At 46.4% G+C, this 20,791-nt stretch overlaps 2 protein-coding genes across 10 annotated transcripts in view; both read right to left on the reverse strand.

Annotated features, from left to right (window-relative positions):
* ATP6V0A2 (ATPase H+ transporting V0 subunit a2) overlaps nt 1-2,129 on the reverse strand; it is a 44,485-nt gene extending 42,356 nt beyond the window's left edge. For all 5 annotated transcript variants that reach the window (XM_047826680.1, XM_047826679.1, XM_047826678.1 and 2 more), the window contains exon 1: nt 1,802-2,129. In XM_047826680.1, the coding sequence (XP_047682636.1) occupies nt 1,802-1,918 (117 nt within the window). In that variant the 5' untranslated portion in view covers nt 1,919-2,129. The remainder of the gene's footprint in view (nt 1-1,801) is intronic.
* Nucleotides 2,130-3,560: 1,431 nt separating this feature from the next.
* Nucleotides 3,561-20,791, reverse strand: part of TCTN2 (tectonic family member 2) — a 30,803-nt gene continuing 13,572 nt past the window's right edge. For 4 of the 5 annotated variants that reach the window (XM_047828663.1, XM_047828661.1, XM_047828662.1 and 1 more), the window contains exons 9-18: nt 20,010-20,075; nt 17,941-18,075; nt 17,619-17,696; nt 13,444-13,524; nt 12,786-12,897; nt 9,386-9,492; nt 6,357-6,516; nt 5,468-5,593; nt 5,230-5,318; nt 3,561-4,831 (exon numbers count right to left, since the gene is read on the reverse strand). In XM_047828663.1, coding sequence (XP_047684619.1) covers nt 4,728-4,831; nt 5,230-5,318; nt 5,468-5,593; nt 6,357-6,516; nt 9,386-9,492; nt 12,786-12,897; nt 13,444-13,524; nt 17,619-17,696; nt 17,941-18,075; nt 20,010-20,075 — 1,058 coding nt within the window. In that variant the 3' untranslated portion in view covers nt 3,561-4,727. Of the gene's footprint in view, nt 4,832-5,229; nt 5,319-5,467; nt 5,594-6,356; nt 6,571-9,385; nt 9,493-12,785; nt 12,898-13,443; nt 13,525-17,618; nt 17,697-17,940; nt 18,076-20,009; nt 20,076-20,791 lie in introns of those variants that run through there. The other variant, XM_047828664.1, reaches the window with a different exon arrangement.

Consider the following 20,791-nt stretch of genomic DNA (forward strand, 5'->3'; position numbering starts at 1 on the left):
TGCCTCCTTGCCCTCAGGAGTACTAAAAAGGAAAATCATAGAGCCTATGCAAGCCAGAAAAGACTGATGTTAGTTATCCCAGCCAGTGAAGGCAAAGTCAGTGAGGAATTCCGGAAAGGGGCAAGAAATGTGTCAGATGTTACGGAGCTTTTACTCTAGGCACCCATGCTGTTTGACAGTCAACCCAAACACACACAGCTGAGCTCTTCATATGCACTTTTTTCTTTCTCTGATTTTCAGATAAGGATCCCAATATACCCTACTACCTAATGTAATGGCGCTCAGTGAAACTTGCATCTTTGTAATTAGGGCCTTTGTTCAAACCTCTAAGATTTAAGCTTGATAATATCAGTCTCTCTCAACTTGAGTACTAACAGGAAGGAACAAATCTACCAGTTATACAGAAGGGAGCCAGTTTCGCTCCTGTTTCCTGAATCCTTCAGGTGCTACTCACAGCTGATCACAGCCCCTACCAGGTAAGTGGGTACCATGAACTGAAGCCCAAGTGGCTCCAGGAAACAGGAAGAGATCTGGGCCTTCCCTGCAGCCTCGGCTGTCATTCAAGACTTTCCTCCTGACCTTGTAATTCCTCTGGAGCCGACCCAAGGGTCACTGATATCAGATCTCGGGTAGGGGTGTTCCCTTTTGAAATGAAGGGCCCCTCAGAGAGATGAAGGAAAACAACCAGAAGACGCAAGTTGTGGCCCGGGAAATAAAATGTTCCCCTGAAAGGACTTCCAGTTCAATCGCTAAGTATTAGATCCTGCAATACTCCCCTTCCACGCCTTGTTCTTTTCACAATCCCCGTCCACGGAGCGTGTTTGTCTGTCTCCTCCGAGGCTACGCGCAACAAGAACACAAGGACCTCGTCCACCTTGCTCACCACTGAGTTGCTAGCACGAAAAACACTATCTGGAACAGAGCAAACGCTCAATAAAGGCTTGTTCCTTCATTCAACAAATGCCTATTAATGCCCACAAATGGCAGGGGCTGTGCTAAGTCTTGGGGAATCAGGAGTGAACAAGTCAGAAGAGGCCCCTGGCCCTGGGGGCTGACAATCCATGGTGTAGACAAATAATAAACAAGTAAACGTACATAAACAAGTGTCTATCCCTACCTGCTGGGAAGACAACTCCCACTCCTTATCAGGCAGCCGTATGCACATCACACACCAGTGAACAAAACCGACAGAAACCCCCTCCCCTCCACGTGCTCACACCAAGCTCATTCCCAATCCGGGGTCTGGGCTCCTTCGGTTCCCTCCGTCTGGGACCCTGTTCCCCCAGATCTTCCAGGACCAGCTCTTTCCCATTCAGACTTCATCCTGGCTTAAACGTCACCTCCTCAAAGAGGCCTTCCTTGACCACCCGACCGTAGTTACCTTCACAGAAAACATTTTGTTCACGTATTTGCTTAATATTTGTCCCCGCCACCCCCGTAAGTTCCAGAAGGACTCCAAAAGGCCTCACAGATTTTGCCCTCCCGTCTAGCGCTGTGCCTGGCACGGAGTCGGCGCTCCGGAGCATCTGATGGCACTACCCGAAGTGGATGAAGCCTACACAGAGCGTTCCTAACCAACCCGGCCAAAGCCGCCGCGGACCAGACGCCCGAAACCCTGGGATCGGGCTCCGCTCTGCGGAAGCTCGGGCCGGTCAGCCGGGCCCCAGCTTCCCCGCCCGCGAAACGGAGATAGCGACGCGCCCCTGCCCAGGAGCCCGCGGAAGGGAGGCCTGAGCGAAAGAAAGGCGGGATGCGGAGCCGGGCGGGCAGGTGCGGCCCGCGTCTCCCGGGCGACACTCACGTCTCGGAACTGGACCAGGCCCTTCTCGCCCAGGGCGCTGAGGCACTCGTAGGCCGTGCCGGACTGCAGGAAGAGCTGCGCCAGGCACATGGTCTCGCTCCGGAACAGGGACCCCATGGCTGGCCAGCCCGCGCCCCGGCGGGGCCCGACGGGCGGCGGCGGCTCCGGGCCGCTCGGGTCCGTGCGGTCAGCCGGGGCGACCGGGGCCTCGGGTTCCTCCTGCGGCCTGGCCGCCGCCGCGCACCATGGGGCTCCGAGCTGCAGCTGCCGCCCCCGGTCCTGCCACCGCGGCCCCGCTCCAGCCGCCGCCGCCACAGCGCGCGCGAGGCCCCGCCCCCCGGCTACAGCCGGTTCCGGTTCCGCCCTCCCGCGTGCGCCCGCCCCCCGCCGGCCGACCAATGGACGCCCGGAGTTACGGCCGCCGGCGACCGCGGCTGGGCCAACCCGCACAAATCCTGCGGCCGACGGACGCCTGCGGAGGCTCCCGGCAGAAAACGGCCCTTCGCTCAGCTCTTTAGAGCTTTCGAAAAGGAGTTTCATTGAGTTTGTGCCGTAAAGCTCACCCATTTGAAGTATCCAATTCTGTTATTTTTAGTAAGGTTACAGAGTGGTTGTGCAGCCGTCATCACGATCCACTTTTAGAACATTTCCATCAACCCGAAAAGGATTCCACCTGCTCCGCGCAGTCAGTTCCCACTCCTTCCCTCCCCAGCTCTCGGCAATCGCGAAAGTCTAAGCTCAGATCTGCCCTCTCGGGACATTTCATACCAGCGGAACTACGCCGCATCGTGGGTTCGCGGCTGGTTCCTGCTGGGTTCGCGGCTGGCTCCTGCAGCGGGGCCGTTCTCTCGGGTCCCGCCCCCCGTGCAGATCAGAAAGCGGGGTCGGCCGCCGGCACTGTAGCCTCCCCACCCCCGCACCGGCTCTGCGGATCCTCCCCACGGCAGCTACAGTGATCTCTGACACAGGACGAAAATCTGGTGCGGCCCAGTTTAAATTCTCTGGCTTTTGCCACTGCTTTCCAAATAAAATCCAAATTTCTTAGCATGGCCGGCAGGATCCCACAGGATCTGACCCCTCTATTCCCTCAAGCGCTCATCTCCATCGCCTAGCCCTGGTCTCCCTTTGCTCCGCCGCCCCTGCCTTCCGCTATCATCCCAGGTAGGTGCGCTTGAACTTGCTGATTCCTCCCTCTTCCTAGAACATCCCTCTCCTACACCCTCTCAAAGCTGGCTCCTCCGGGTCTAAGCTCAAATGTTCCAGCTTCTGAGGCTGTCCCCGACGCCTAGTTAAGGTAATCTCCCACCCCACTCCACCCCATCCTGTTTTATTTTCATCACACCTACCACTGTCTGCAATTGTCTTGTCTGTATTTACTGCCAGTTTCCCCCCACTAGAATGTGAGCTCCACCAGACAAGGGACATTGCCTTGGTATCTCCAGCGTCCAGCATGTAGTAGCCACTCAATAAGTATTTCTCAACTGCATACGTGAATGTATAAACGTAAAAGTTAAAAACACATAGTAGGTCCCTCAGATGCCATTTTTCTGCCAAAGTGTGCGTTTCCCCTCTTAACTACAAAAGTCACCGTAACAAAGCCCACAAGATCAGGCTCGAGTATCTGTCATTTGGAAATTTGTCATTAATTTTCCAGAGCTAATTCACTAACTGCCGGAGAAAGACTTTCTGAATCACTACAATTAATTGATCACTGGGCATTTCCTTTTATTTGACAAAGACAATTTTTTTTACACCTTCTATAGGATGTAATCACTTCAACCACAGAGATCCAAATCAAAGAAAAAGAGCAGCAGAAGGGAATCCAGTATTTCTCAATGAAATATAAATAGTGAGTGGTGTTGGGGGAGAAACTTTTTTATGTCATTAGTTACATGTTTAATATGAATTAGTAAAAAATAGAACTAGATTCACAGGTTTATATTGGAAAATGCAACAACACATTCGACATGTCTGGGAAGTCAGGAGGCACGAGGAATTCGATCAGCGTGTGAAAGGGAAGACGATCACTTTTCAAAATTAGGTTTACGGACAGTATACAAAGTCCGTACGAAACATGACTACATTTATCTGGCCCACAAAGAAAACTCCTGAGATTTGCTGTGTGGCCACGATAGGGCTGTGGTTGAAGACATCCATTTCCCCCAGTGACCCCTGCTTCATGCCATTTGTCCCCCTGGAAGGAGCCACAGGAGGAATTTCTGTCAAGGCTCAACTAGGAAAAACTGTCCTTCATTGAAAACCAGCTTATTTTAAATCCATGCACTTATGATTCCTGTAGCTAATCATACTTGGTTTTTTGTAAACTAAAGACTAAATAAGGGGTCTACCTTAGCTATATGCAAGGTCTTTGGTGTGTATTTTCACAGGTTTACCTTTACTCCTGATTTTGTTTTACTCTCCTCTCAATATTACTTTCCTTCCCTCAGCCCCTCCCTCATCAATTTATTTTGTGTCTTTACACAAAATAATAGATTTTATAATATATACATCTTAAGGCTTTATGGATTTTTAATTCTTTCTTTAGAATAGAGGAAATTAATCAATTCAACAGAAATAAAAATTTAGAGAAAATACTAACTTTCTAAGGTAAGACTAATCTATTTGGACCAAAATTCCTCTGACTTTAGAAACCTGTGATACACTAAACCTTTTACTATTTATTTACCCAGCTGACCCTCTCATGCATTTTGCTCAGCCTGGTCCAGCGGTGAGAATGCACGCCTCTCCTGCATTGCTCTGCACATCTGGATAGTTACATGTGTGGATTAAATTCGCAGTGCACTTAAGAAAAATTTGCTACAAAAATAAAGCACCGCATTTATTATAATTTTACAGAGAGGTACACAGAAGTACAACAAATCACTGAAGTCTGTGGTCTGCAAGAAGTCAGATGGTAGTTGAAATTTCACACTTGGCATGTTCTGGCCCAGGGGCTACTGAGGAACACAGCTAACATGAAAAACGATACCAATAGTAAGCCCTTGGCCATGCACTGAGAATAAGGCTCCCCTGCAAAAAAAAATGAATGAAATGAAGCAAAATTCTTACTTCTTAACTTTTTTGGCAATTATTTAGGTAGAAGTAAACCAAAACAATAATAGTGATAATTTCTGAGTGGTAACCTTACTGGTAATTTTTTTTAAACTTTTTTCTATGTGTTTTAAGTTTTCTGTGACACATTTTTTTTTAATATTATGGGGGCACCTGGGTGGCCCAGTTGGTTAAGCGTCTGACCCTTGATTTCAGCTCAGGTCGTGATCTCACAGTTCATGAGGTCAAGCCCCGAATCGGGCTCTCCGCACCGACAGCGTAGAGCCTGCTCAGGATTCTCTCTCTCTCTCCCTCTCTCTCTTCCCCTCCCCCATATTACATAATGATAACCATTCCAGAAATCTGCTTTACCCTACCTTGATAATACCGGGTCACAGGATATAGAAGTTGTGGCCAACACACTTCATTTCTGTTACAGTCATACTCTGTAAAATTGATCTGGAATCTACAAAACATTTTAGAAGATTACAGTAGGTACAACAAAGCACGCTTTTGATGAGACGCATCAAAACCTGATGAAAGAAATAAACTTATTTTCCAGTATATATTTTTCTGCTTCCTAATAACATCAACTTAGGTTGCCAACCGGTTTACCTTGTTGGTGGACGGGGTAACTGTGCAGGTATCTTAATAAACTGGACGGACGCACTGACAGGGAAAAGGTCGGCCTTATCTTCACAAGTAAGCCCACACTGGAACTGCCAGTTCACTAAGGAGAGCCTGGGAGGAAAAGATTTGCAGGTAACACATCCACCAATCGTTTCTAATCTGTTAAGAGCATCAGGTAACTGACAGCAACAATATAAATTGGGATTCTCTTTAAAAACGTTCAAATTCTAGTAATTTGTCCCCCTCTTTGGATGATGTAAAATTTCTAATAGCACAGAGAGAGAGGAGCACCTCATAGGCCGATCACCCAGCTACAGTAATAAACAATATGAGAATAAGAACAACAGCTAACCATTTGGGAGGATTTGCCAAGTGCAAGGCGCAGTGCGAAGGCGCCTTTATACGTGTCACGTGTCACGTGCACACGCACCGCGTCATTCTTAGCAGAGCACTACTGGGTGTGTCCGGTGGTTAACGTCCACCGTTGCTGCCTATCCAGCATCCCCCCTCTGCTCTTGTTCCGGCACCCGCACCCAACTCCCCTTTGGGAGATGCCCTCCCCATCAGGTACCCCAGTGGATTATTACTTTCACGGATTTCAACCGTGCTCAGCACAAAGCACCCCTTGCTCATCTCTGTCTCCCCAAGAGACCCCGCAGAATCCCTCACACACAGCTTCACAAATACTTGTGAGAACAAGTTACCATTACACACACAGTGGATACATATTCCATTTATACATATACTCCCGTGGCTAATATTTGCAATTTGTAAATACACGATCAGACTGTAAATTGGCATTTCTCTATTCTTCGGAGCACTCTCAACTTTACTGACTCTCTCCAAACGACACTTATCCAAGATGCAATCAAACCTTGTCTCTATGCCAAGTATCTCCTGCTGAGTAATCCCTTCCACTGCACCAGCATCTGAGCTGAGGATGCGGACGTTGAGCCGGGCAGGAATATCCGTGCAGATGCCATTCACACTAACCGATGGGTCTGCCCCTGTGTCTGTGTCGGGGGCATCTGCGCCTACAGAGATGTCAAGCGGTGCATTTTGGAAAGAATAATTTAGTCACAGTTTTCCTACAATGTCATGATGCAGGGGGAGAAAACAGGAAACATTATTAGATAGCAATCACATTACTGCATCTTTCACCTCTAATAACTGTGTTATCCATTGAGTTCAAAACTTTTCCTTGTAAAGTCAGTCACTGGAACCTTAAAGTCCCGGACCCAGGGGGGCGCCTGGGTGGCTCAGTTGGTTAGATGTCTGACTCTTGATTTTGGCTCAAGGTCATGATCTCACAGTTTGTGAGATTGAGCCCCAACATCGGGCCCTGTGCCGACAGTGCAGAGCTTGCTTGAGATTCTCTCTTTCCCTCTTTCTCTGTCTGTCTGTCTCTCTCTCTCAAATAAATAATTTTTTAGTGAAAAAACTCAACTTAATAATAAAATCCTTGACCCACATAATAAAGCCATAAATCCTGATTCAGTTCCCAAGCTCCAAGCTCCCCCAGAGTTTTAGCAGAGATACCACACAATCGCAGTAAAATGCCACAAGACAAAGGGCATGCTGTCACTGCTCTCGTAAAAGCTGTGTACGACATTTGAAATGCAGCTAACAACTTTAGTTAGTAGGGATTAAGTAGTTCGGAAGCAATTTCCTAATGTGTTGCCATAGAGTAACACACATGGAAGAGAGTAGAACTAAAGAGGAAATTAACTTTCATTCATCTTGAAAACCAGCCCTCAGGGGAAAAGAGGCGAGGTGGATTACAGGAGGGGTGGCAGGTGGTGACACCGTGTTTTTATGACATCCAATTTCCTCCTCCTCGATGCGCACATTCAACGTCACTTCTCTTCTGCTTATCAACCAGGACCAGGGTTGATTTGGGCTTACATGTGACAGAGAAGCTAACTGCTTCCACCTTGAAGGCAACAAAATGCCATCACCTCCGCTTTCTTACCTAACCACCTTGGGTTCTCGGTCTTGAAACCTGCCACACGTTCCGCTTCTCAGGTGCTTTCCTGACCCCCTCCCTCCATCCCTCGGGGAGTCCACAGCCCATCCAGCCGGCCTAGGTGGCAAAGCCCAGGAGTTGACAAGATTCTGTTTCCAAATGAGGATCCAACCCGGGGTCTAGTGGCTGGAGCATGGGGCATGGCCCCATGGCCCCCGGGACCCCTCCCAAAGTCAGAGAGTGATATGGGCACGTCGAGCCCACAGACATGACGTGATCCCTCACCGCCCACAGAGGGGAGGGGGTCAGGGATCATAATGATCCAGACCGAATCACAACGGGTGAGAAGAGCACAGGCAAGTGTCTGGATGGTTCTTTGTGCGAATTCCAGCCCGCTGAGCCGAAGCGACCGAAGGTGGTAAGGTAAGGCGTGCAGGACGCAGAGAGCTGCTTACACCGGCCAGGCAGAGGGGAGGGGCGCAGCCGCACCCGCAGCGACAGGAGGGGACTTAGGAAAGCGGGTACTGCAGAGCCGGTTAGCTCTCTCTGGCCCCAAAAGGCAACCCGTTAATGAGAGCAACAGAAGAAGCTTTCTTTCTGTTCAGCATATTTACACACTTAAGACCCCCCACGACGTTAGAAAGACTTGCCGCCTGACTTGCCGGCTGCGGAGACACCAAAGAGGCTGGAACCCCGGCTTTTGGTTCCAGTTCTGCCAGCACAAACCGTGGCCTCGACCTTCTGCGCTGACGAGCAGAGCGAGCTGGAGCTCAGTGGCCGGACACACGTATTGGATTCACAGCTGAACTCGGGTGTGCCGTGGCAAGCTAGCGTGGCTCACCGCTGCCGCCCGTGCCACGCACCTCACCTCCTTGGCCGATCGATCCCCTGCTAGCCCTTCGCTGCGGACGCCCCGGCCCGAGTCTTCCTACCCGGCCTGGGTGGTCCCTGCTCTCCTGACCTGCTGCACATTAACTTCTTTCTTTTCTAACGGCTCTGTTGGGACACAATTCATACGCCACGCAACTCGCCCATTTGAAGTGTACAATTCAGTGGTTTTCAGTACACGCACAGAGTTGTACAGCCATCGCCAAATTCCATTTGTAATGCCCCCAAAAGAAACCTTGTGCCCATTAGCAGTCACTCCTCGTTTCCTCCCAACCGCCCCCGCCCCTGGCGACCACCAGTGTGTTTTCTGTCTCTACAGATCTGCCCATTCTGGGCATTTCATACACGTGGCATCAGACAGTTTGTGTTCGTTTGTGTCTGGCTTCTTTCACTCAGCATCACGTTCTCAATCACCTTATTTTCCTTTAGGTTAACGACATTGCTTTGATAAATTAAAAAGTCCGTTCTCATCTGCCTACATCCCTGGTGGTCAAAAACAGCAATGCAAACTGAAATGCACTGAAAAGCTTCAACACTCATTTAGACTTCCTTTTACAAAGACTTAGCTCATAAAACAACTGGGCAGTTTGAACTTCATGTGGATTTTCTCTTAAACAAAAATGGTGGGGCGCCTGGGTGGCTCAGTTCGTTGGGCGTCTGACTCTTGATTTCAGTTCAAGTCATGATCTCACAGTTCGTGGGTTCGAGCCCCATGTCAGGCTCTGCATTGAACACAAAGCCTGCTTGGGATTCTCTCTCTTCCTCTCTCTCTGCCCCTCCCCCACCAGCACACATGCTCGCTCGCACTCTCTCTCTCTCTCTCTCTCAAAATAAATAAATAAACTTTAAAAAAAAGGGGGGGGGCATCGTTAATAAGAGGTAAAAGATGTGAAGAGCCTGCTGGCTAGAGAATTAACCTCTAAAAACAAACGTCATTTGAGCCACAGCAAAGGAAGAGCTGCCTTGTGGGGCTCCCACACACGCAGGGCTAGCACTATGTAGTCATAGCAACAAGTTACATGCTGCACATCTATGCAGCTTTGACTTACGTATTATTTCGACCCAGCCATCGCTAGGATCGTTGTAATTGGAGTTGCCTCTCATTGCAACATGAGTTGCTTGTATTAATGAATCAAGTAGTTCAACAGCATTCTCCCTGCAAAAGAGTAAGACATTTCTCAGCACATGACCGGTGGGTCTCATCCTGAAGTCCTTTCCAGGGAATATCTAGGTTGTGCTTGCTGGGTGCCTAAATCAAAAGCTGCCAGAGGAACTGGCATTAAAAGCTGGCTGGGTGTCTTTGTTCTCTCTCTCTCTCTTTTTTTTTTAATGTTTGTTTATTTTTGAGAGAGACAAGAGAGCAAGCAGGAAAGAGACAGAGAGAGAGGGAGACACAGAATCTGAAGTAGGCTCCAGGCTCTGAGCTGTCGGCACAGAGCCGGACTCTGGGCTCGAACTCATGAACTGCAAGCTCATGACCCGAGCCAAAGCCAGACGCTTAACTGACTGAGCCACCCAGGCACCTCGTGTCTTTGTTCTCTTTGGTGGACCTAAGCCACTTGGGGAGGACATACAGAAGCAATCTTTCACTTTGGACTTCAAATGTTAGTAACTTCTGTTGGTATCATGTAGTTTATAGACTCCATTGCGTGGTCACAAAAGTTGGGAGGTGGGTAGATCACATATTGAGTTACCAGGATAAATTTATGGGCCATAGTGATCCGATAGCAAAAAGAATCTTTTAAGTATCTAGCTAGATTTTTGAGCCACAAGATTAAGTGAAGATTAAGAATTAGAGGACGCCTGGGTGGCTGTCAGTTAAGCAACTGACTTTGGCTCAGCTCATGGTCTCAGGTGCATGAGTTCGAGTCTTGCTTCAGGTGAGCTCGAGCCCCATTTTGGGTGAACATGAGCCCCATCACAGGTGAGCCCCGCTTCTCTCTCTCTCCCTCTCTCTCTCTGTCCCTTGCTCACTTGTGCCCTCTCTCTCTCAAAAAATACATACATACATACATACATACATACACAAAATAAAACAAAACAAAATAAAGTAAAATAAAATAAAATAAAATAAAATAAAATAAAATAAAATAAAATAAAACAGCTTCTTTAAAAAAAAGAATTGGAACTTAGCATCCTTCCTTTCTGGCAATGTCATTGACAGGTAAAAACCTTATAAACTGCAGGAGAGAGCCTTCTATCCCACAATCAAGAGCCTCTGCTGGTAAGTGATACCTGTAGTCTACTTCCTGTCTAGGGCCTCCCCCATCTTTTCCAATGTAGTTCCCAAAGAACTACACTACTTGGGATGTGTTACAGACAAAATGGGTATAAGGATACATGCAATAAAAACCACAATGAGGGGCACCTGGCTGGCTCAGTCAGTTAAGCATCAGACTTTGGTTCAGGTCATGATCTCATTGTTCGTGAGTTTGAGGCCTCCATCAGGCTCTGTGCTGTCGATGCAGAGCCCATTTCAGACCCTCTGTCTCCCTCTCTCTCTGCCCCTCCCCTGCACATGCGCTAGTACTCTCTCTCTCTCTCTCTCAAAAATAAATAAACATTAAAAAAAAATGTTAAACCCACAATGAGATATTTCTTCACACCTACTGAGATGACACCTATCAAAAAAACAGAAAATCGGGGAGCACCTGGGTGGCTCGTAGGTTAAGCGTCCAACTTCAGCTCAGGTCATGATCTCGAAGTTTTTGAGTTTGAGCCCCGCGTCGGGCTCTATACTGACAGCTAGGAGCCTGGAGCCTGCTTCGGATTCTGCGTCTCCCTCTCTATCTGCCCCTCCCACACTCATGCGCGCACGCTCGTTCTCTCCTCTCTCTCTCTCAAAAATAAACATTAAAGGGGCGCCTGGGTGGCGCAGTCGGTTAAGCGTCCGACTTCAGCCAGGTCACGATCTCACTGTCCGTGAGTTCAAGCCCCGCGTCAGGCTCTGGGCTGATGGCTCAGAGCCTGGAGCACTGTTTCCGATTCTGTGTCTCCCTCTCTCTCTCTGCCCCTCCCCCGTTCATGCTCTGTCTCTCTCTGTCCCAAAAATAAATAAACGTTGAAAAAAAATTTTTTTTTTAAATAAATAAATAAACATTAAAAAAATTATTTAAGAAACAGAAAATAGTAAGTGTTGGGAGGATGTGGACAAATTGGAACCCTCTTACATTGCTGGTAGAAATATAAAATGGTGCAGCCACTGAAAATAATGCAGTGGTTCCTCAAAAAATTTAAGCACAGAATTACTCTGTGACCCAGCAATTCCACTCCTGGCTACATGCCCAAAATAACTGAAAGCAGGGAGTCAAACAAAAATGGGTATGTGAACGTTCATAGCAGCACTATTCACAACAGCCAGAAGGTAGAAAGAACTCAAATGTCCATTCACAGATGAACAGATAAACAAATGTAGTGCAGCCGTACAATGGAGTATGACTCAGCCACAGAAGGGAGCCCAGCACTGACACCTGCTACAACATGAATGAGCCTCAAAAATACTAAGCTGAGGGGCGCCTCGGTGGCGCAGTCGGTTAAGCGTCCGACTTCAGCCAGGTCACGATCTCGCGGTCCGTGAGTTCGAGCCCCGCGTCGGGCTCTGGGCTGACGGCTCGGAGCCTGGAGCCTGTTTCCGATTCTGTGTCTCCCTCTCTCTCTGCCCCTCCCCCGTTCATGCTCTGTCTCTCTCTGTCCCAAAAATAAATAAACGTTGAAAAAAAAAATTAAAAAAAAAAAAAAATACTAAGCTGAGCGAAAGAAGCCCGACACAAAAAGTCACCTATCGTACAATTCCATTGATATGAAATGTCCAGAAGAGGTATCTCCCTAGAGATTGGCGGTTGCCAGTGGCTGGAGGAGGGGGAGGGGGAACGACGGTTAGGGGGCACGGACTTCCTTTTGCAGAGATGAAAATGTCCGGGAACTAAATAGGGGTGGTGATTACACAACATCATAAATGCACCAAATGTCACTGAATTATTTACTATAAAATATTAATTGTATTATATTCACCTCAATTAAAAAAAATAATAATGCATTTGCATATCCATTAACACACTTCCCAAATGCCACCCAGACAAGTGCAAGTTTCTTTATACACCACGTAACAAGTATTCTTTGAATGTTAACCACCCAATTATATTTGCCTCCTGCCCTTTTTGTACCTTCTAGGAGTATTGGGTTCCAATGATGAACAGACTTGAGCAGAGCAACTGCATAAATATGGATGAAAGGGCTTCGGTCCCAGGGAAGAACTCGATTTCCCCCTCTATCAATATTTGAACCAATTGTGAATAAACTGTACTTATTCACTGTCCACTACCAATTTTCCAAAAGCTTTTTATTCGTACTGTAATTTTTCACAGTCATGTTGTCTTTACTGTTCGTGCGGTGAATTCGTTTTAAGCAAACCACTCAAAACGCAGGAAAATTGGCCAATGATACACTCACCTGAGCTGAGTACAGTTTTCACTGGTCCCAACTTCTAAAAGACATCCAGATAGTGCATTTTCTCCAAATAAAATGGGTTTGAAAGTTGCTGATGTACACAAACCCCTTCCAGCTAGAAAATAAGAAGATTGTCCTCTTACTATTTTTGCTAAACGAAAGTAAAGAGTTACTTCAAAGTTTTTCTTGGAAAACAGTATGTAGAAATAAAGTTTCCAGTTTTTGAGAACCGAGGTCATTGTCACTCTGCTCCTTTCAAAGCTGAACAAAGGAGCCTTTCTGTACCTTGACTGGGATCAGTGGTTTATTCTAAACATGTGAGTTAACGCCTTCTGGCAGAAGCAGGTGAGTGCCACCAAGGCACAGGTTTCCCATGGGTCAGAACAAATCTATAGTCGTGTCTCCAGGCAACCACGACAAGGGCCTCTCCAGCCAACCCCGTATTTAAGTCTCTCTTACAAATGACTAGCTCTTCAGGTGCAAACAGTGTTCAATTTTGAGAAAACGGAGAAGCATGATCTCCCCCATCCCTACCCCCACCCCCGCCCCCGCTAAATAAACCAACAGGAATTTGAGGTGATTACGTGATTAGATGCAGAATATGGCAATATTTCCAGTTCTAGCTTACCGAAGGGCTAATCGTATTACCAAACCAGATTACCCGATTGCCAAAGGTGCAGAGTCGTCACGTTATTCACCCTGTTGGCATTTAGAGCTCGAACAGGCTTGCCAAGTTGGTAACCTAGACAAACAGAATAATAAGAAGTAGCTAAAGTTAATCTGATACAGCAAGCGTGACCTTGTCAAACAGTATGAAAGAGGAATACACAACACAAGGAAACACACGGAAAAGGCTGTGTCAGAATACAGTTGAGCAGCGCCTGGGTGGCTCAGTTGGTTACGTGTCCGACTTCGGCTCAGGTCACGATCCCACGGTTCATTAGTTCGAGCCCCGCATCGGGCTTTGTGCTGACAGCTGGGAGCCTGGAGCCTGCTTCGGATTCTGTGTCTCCCTCTCTCTCGTCCCTCCACCACCATCCCCCCGCTCCCCCCAACCCGCTCTGCCTCTCTCTCTCTCAAAAAAATTTTTTTTCTTTTAATTAAAAAAAAAAAAAAAAGAATACACTTGAAAAGAGATACCACCTTCATTCGTTTCCTCTGTTTTGTTGTTACTTTTTTTTAAGTTTGTTTTTATTCATTTTTTTTTTCAACGTTTATTTATTTTTGGGACAGAGAGAGACAGAGCATGAGCGGGGGAGGGGCAGAGAGAGAGGGAGACACAGAATCGGAAACAGGCTCCAGGCTCCGAGCCATCAGCCCAGAGCCCGAGGCGGGGCTCGAACTCCCGGACCGCGAGATCGTGACCTGGCTGAAGTCGGACGCTTAACCGACTGCGCCACCCAGGCGCCCCTGTTTTTATTCATTTTGAGACAGAGGACAGCACAAGTGGGGGAGGAACAGAGAGACAGGGAGAGAGAGAATCCCAAGCAGGGTCCATGCTGTCAGCACAGAGCCCAATGTGGGGCTCAAACCCACGAACCCATGAGTTCATGACTGGAGCCCAAATCAAGAATCAGACGCTTAACCGACTGAGCCAGCCAGGCGCTCCCATTTTGTCTGGGTTTTTTTCACAAAGATATTTGTGCGACTTTTTAAATAAACCCTGGAAAGTAACAAGCAGGCAGGAGTCAGCCCCGGCCCCTCGCACTGAGGAATCCACTGCCAAGCGGGTCAGGTAATGAATACTCGTGAGTGATCACGACCACTTTTGTCACAGGTGCTTTGAAAGGGGACTGACACCAAAGTAATCTTTCGACAGAAGGGTCTCCAGTAAATCAGTTCCACCCCCTGGTCTGGTCCAGGTCCTATTTCCACTCGTGTCCTATTAACCCACCTTACGGCTCCCACCTTGTCATTAGGAAAACGTCCATGTGTACGCAAAAGTCAGAAGAAACACCACGGACGCCGATGTAGCCGCCATCCAAAATCAACGACCCTCAATATTGAGCCGTGTGTGTCGTGTCTATATTACGCAAGCTTACGCATACATATTTAATTTTTGCAAAAGGCCTTTTGAAAATAAGCTGCGTACTTGACACTTCACCTCTAAAAGCTCTTACGTCTCCTGAAATAAAGGATATTCTTCTACAGAACCATGATACCAATATTTCTCCTGAGAAAATTAATAATTCCTTAGAATCAAATCCTATCCAGTTCATACTGCTATTTCCCCCGATGTCCCCCAAAACACGTTTCAGGGCTGTTTCTACAAACCGGGACGCAACTGGGGTTCACGCGTGGTGGTTGTGCTTCCAACGTCACCTCTCACCACTCGGGAACAAGCAGCCTCCCCTCCGGCCGCTGTTCGACCCTGCCCGCGTGCACTACCCCCATTGCTCACTTCTGCCCCGTTGGCCTCCCCGGGGCTAGCCCTGCTCTCAGCCCGCACTGGCTGCTTTCCAAGGTACAATCTCCTCCGCACAGCCCACGACAGAAACACGCCGCAGGCAGAACTCTGACTCACTCTGCTTCTCTTCCCACACTGAGATCAGAACCTGCTCCTACTAGATACTTGACACGGTTCCTTAACGATGGAGAGTTTAGGGGCATGGTCAACATTCTACTTCCCTGAAGCTCTGGAGTACCTGTGCGTAAGCCCAGTGCTCCTTTATTCATTTTCTTATATTGTTCTCTGTGGTTTCCATGACCCCGGGCTGTCTTTCCAAGTGAGACAGTGAATTCTTTGAGGAGAGGGCCCATGTCGTGTAGTCTTCCTAAAACCCCTCCTGCCTCAGAAAGTGCTGTATATACACAAGCTGTTTCACAGACGGATCAGTTCTGGCTCATAATCAATTTATTCTTTTTTGACAAGAGCTTCAACATTTTTCACATGTTCTGATGGTGCTTCTCAGAAATCATGTGAAATTGAATCATGGAATGAAAACCCTTAAATTCCAGCAGCCTGCTAGGAAACCCAACAATATTAATTTATTTTTAATGTTTGTTTATTTCTGAGAGAGAGAGAGAGAGCGTGAGCAGGGGAGGGGCAGAGAGAGAGGAAGAGAGAATTCAAAGTAGGCTCACACTGTCAGCACAAAGCCCGATGTGGGGCTCGAACCCACAAACTTCGAGATCACAACCTGAGCCGAAGTCGGACATTCAACCGACCAAGCCACCAAAGTGCCCCGAAACCCGACAATAAAATCCAAAACTCCACATTAACAAGTACACTAAAATCTCATTTAAAAGAAAAAAAAAAAAAAAAAAAAAATATATATATATATATATACACATATATACATGGGTGGCTCAGTCGGTTAAGCGTTGGACTCCTGATTTCAGCTCAGGTCATGATCTCACAGTTTCTGAGATCAACCCGCACATCAGGCTCCACACTGACAGCACAGAGCCTGCTTGGGATTCTGCCCTCCACCTCCACTCTCACATGCTTTCTCTTTCCCTCAAAATAAATAAATAAATTTTTAAAAATATATATGTAAAATAGATCATGCATTGTTATTAAATCACTATGTGCAAATATTGAAAATCATGCAAACTAAAAAGTTATTTAAAAGTAAAAAAGTTTTGAAAATAAATAGGGGAGTCTGCGAGTCGCTTAAGTGTCCAACTTCGGCTCAGGTCATGATCTCACAATTCAAGAGTTCGATCCCCACGTCAGGCTCTCTGCTGTCAGCACAGAGTCTGCTTCAGATCCTCTGTCCCCCTCTCTCTGCCCCTCCCCTGATCTCAAAAATAAACATACATACATACATACATACATACATAAAAATAACCAATAAATAAAAGTAAAAAAAGTTGTTCCTTCATGGTTACTTCCTGCCTGATTAAGAATAGTAAAAGGAGGGACAAGTTTTTTAAAAACAATGATAGTTTATCCATCCAACATATACTTACTGAACACCTACTATGGTTCAAGTCAGTGCTGTTCAATAAAAATACAATGCAAGCCACATATGTGATTTTTAAATATGACATACTTTTAGAATTTTTTAGACATTAAAAATTTTTTTCTAGTAGCCCCACTAAAAAAAAGAGAGAAAAAGGAGATGAAATTAATTTGAAGAATGTATTTTATTCAACTCAATATATCCAAATATTATCATGTCCACATATGCCGCTGGCCACATTGCAAGTGCCTAGCGGGTGGGCGTGACTAACAGCTAACACATTGGACCTGCAGTTCTCCTTACTGTTTTAAATTTTTTATGTTTATTTATTTTTGACAGAGACAGAGAGAGACAGAGCGTGAGCAGGGGAGGGGCAGAGAGAGAGGGAGACACAGAATCCAAAGCAGGTTCCAGGCTCTGAGCTGTCGGCACAGAGCCCGATGAGGGGCTTGAACCCACAAACCGTGAGATCGTGACCTGAGTTGACATCAGACGCTTAAGCGACTGAGCCACCTGGGTGCCCCTCTCCTTACTGTTTTTAAGCGCTAAGGAGGCAACAGCGAATTAAAGAAGCAAACAAATACATAACGAACCAAGTGATGCCATATTTGCACATAATGACAAAATGCACATGCCTGGAACTTCACAGTCCCCATGAAGTCTCTCCATGGACTCCATCGCGTCTCCATCTATAGCTTCTTATTTCTTAAAAAGTTAATTTTACCAACACTTCAAAGGCATTATACAAACAACAACAACAAAACGCCAAGCTGTTATCAGAAAAAGAATACAGTGTCACAAAAGAGAAAGAGACAGGCTAGAATCACAAACTACAATTGGAGAGAGTTCCTTATAATCATCACTGTGGTACAGGAGTATTCAATTAAAATATGTTTGTAGGATCAGTGACTGACATACACTATCTTACCTGGATTTCCAGAAAATTCCTTTTCATCACCACTATTATAGCTTAAAAATTTTACTGTAAATCTCTGTGTCATGATCCCTGGAAATAAAACACAATACAAAATATAGTGTGTACCATTTTACTAGGGAAAGAAATTATCCCCCATAGTGTCATTTTCTTTATCTTATAATTACATTTTGACATGCAAAAAAAAGCCTTTTTTATTAAATCACAATTACAAATAAGAAAAAAGTCTGACTTAGTTTTACACGTAATAATTATGAGAATCTTAAAAAAAAAAGTTTTCAACTGAAAACATTCTCACTGCTCTCAACAGATTTACCTTTCTGGTGAGCATTAATTGCTACCCTAATAATTTTGACACTTATATCACTGATTGTATTATTATTCCATCTGAAAATATAATGTTCTTCCACATTCACATTTCTGGGGGCCGATCCATTACTTAAAAGTGTTTCTGCAAATAAAAAAAAAAATTGTCATAAATTAACGACCTTGAGCTCAGGTCTATTATTGGTCCCACCGAGTCAGCACTGGCCACCAACCCCCCCCCCCCACAGCATCACAATATCTATCCTTTCCCTTCCATTTCTGTACCCCCGGAATGTGGCTCATAGTTCGATCCAGAGACGTGCTCAGTAGAATGTTTGTCAAAAATGAAAGGCTAACAGAAGGTCGGCTCCTTAGAAACAGAGGCCTGCCGTCTAGTTCACTACTATATTGTAGGTATTTGCTAAGATTCGATGAATGAATAAATTTGAGAATTACAACATACTGCAGAGAAATACAAATATCCTTAACAAAAATCCTGATGACATTAGCCAAACTCTGAATCATTTGTTTGGCTGCATTAAAACTGCAAAGTTTAATTATCAAAAAGAAAAAAAGATGAAACTTAACAGAAGACCATGGGGGAAGGGAAGGGGAAAAAAAAAACAGTTACAAACTGAGAGGGAGACAAACCATAAGAGACTCTCAAATACAGAACACAGACTAAGGGTTGATGGAGGGAGGGCAGGGGATGGGGAGGGGAAAACGGGTGATGGGCACTGAGGAGGGCATTTGTTGCGATGAGCATTGGGTTTTATATGTAAGTGATGAATCACGGGAATCTACTCCAGAAGCCAAGAGCACACTGTATACTCTGTATGTTTGCTACCTTGACAATAAGTTATATTTTTAAAAAAGAAGAAGAAGAAGAAAGAAACGAGTAAGAGAAAGGCTAAGGCGAGAAAAAAAAGAAAGGAAAGAGGGGCACCCGGCTGCCTCAGTCAGTAGATCGTGTCACTCTTGAGCTCAGGGTTATGAGTTCAAGCCCCATCTTGGATGTGGAAATTACTTAAAATAAAAAAGCCTTAAAAAAAATGTTTTTTAAAAATTTTTTTTTTCAACGTTTATTTATTTTTGGGACAGAGAGAGACAGAGCATGAACAGGGGAGGGGCAGAGAGAGAGGGAGACACAGAATCGGAAACAGGCTCCAGGCTCCGAGCCATCAGCCCAGAGCCCGACACGGGGCTCGAACTCACGGACCGCGAGATCGTGACCTGGCTGAAGTCGGACGCTTAACCAACTGCGCCACCCAGGCGCCCCAAAAAAAATGTTTTTTTAAAGAAGGGGCACCTGGGGCGCCTGGGTGGCTCAGTCGGTTGGGTGTCCGACTTCAGCTCAGGTCATGATCTCACAGCTCCTGAGTTTGAGCCCTGCATCGAGCTCTGTGCTGACAGCTCAGAGCCTGGAGCCTGCTTCGGATTCTGTGTCTCCCTCTCTCTCTCTACCCTCCTCAGCTCATGCTCTGTCTCTCTCTGTCTCAAAAATAAATAAATGTTAAAAAAATAAAAAATTAAAAAAATAAAGAAGGGGCACCTGGGTGGCTCAGTTGGTTAAGCATCTGACTCTTGATTTCGGCTCAGGTCATGATCTTCCAAGCATGAAATCGAGTCCCAAGTCAGGCTCAGCAAGGAGCACAGAGCCTACTGGGGACTCTCTCTCCCTCTCTCTCTGCCCCTCCCCGACTTGCGCTCACTCTGTTTCTCTCTCTAAATAAATAAACAAATAACCTTAAAAATAAAAAGGAAAAGAGAACAAGAAACATAAATGTTGGTTCCCTGGAAAATATTTTCGAAAAGGTTCACAGAGCCTGAAAACTGGCAGGGACACTGGAGCCCCCATAGCTCGGGACTAGGCAACTGGCTCCAGGGCACAGATATCGCTCCTCAGCAAAGCAAGATGGAACAGGGAACAAACAGAATGTGGAACAGACAAAGTTCTAATTGCTGTGAACCTCCTTAAATTCTTAATAAAAACATATTTACTCTAAGACTCTATACTACTTACAAGAAATGACACACATATTTCTGTAGAAGTGATGTAAAAGCATGACGTTAAATTACCTGTCCTGGTGATGAACTTGTCTGGGTCGGTTGCTTCCTCATAGGTTACTCTTGGTGTAACGACGCCTGAAAAGATACAGAAGTTAACTTCATAGGACTACATGGCCCAACATGATCACATTTACTTATTGAAAGTGAAAGCTAATCAAGCAAATACGATAACTGCGCCTGACCCGTGTGCCAGCTACAAAACTCTCCCGCTCCCCAGACGCCGCCAAATAGGAATCCCACTGTTCTTGGCATCTGATAACAACGGAGGAGGAGGATCCAAAGTCAGTGATAATAATCCTGAGAGCCACTCTCCTATAGAGGCGGTCCACGACCAGGCAGAATGCAACACGGAGCACTCGCTTAACAAGCGGTTTGGGGCTTCCTCAGAAAGTTAAATCACCACGTGACTCGGCAATGCCACTGGTAGGTACAGGTCCAGGAGAAACGCAAGCCTGTGCTCACACAGACATCTGCACGCGAGTGTTCAGAGCAGCACTCCCGCGGTCGCCAAAAGCTGGAAACCCAAATGCCTAGCAATGGACGAACGGATAACACACGTGGCACAGATAGCCATGCGATGGAATATTGCCCAGCCATAAACACGGGTGACGTTCTGGTCCGTGCCACGGCGGCTACCCCCTGAAAATGCGATGCTAAGTGAAAGAAGCCAGACATAAAAGACCACGTAGTGTAGGATTCCTTTGTTATGGGAATTCCAGAACAAGCAAATCCATAGAGATGGAAAGGAGAGTCATTAATGGTCCCTAGGGGTCAGGGCACGGGGAGGAAGT

This window comes from Prionailurus viverrinus, chromosome D3, assembly GCF_022837055.1.
Source record: "Prionailurus viverrinus isolate Anna chromosome D3, UM_Priviv_1.0, whole genome shotgun sequence".
In the NCBI taxonomy this organism is placed as follows: Eukaryota; Metazoa; Chordata; class Mammalia; order Carnivora; family Felidae; genus Prionailurus; species Prionailurus viverrinus.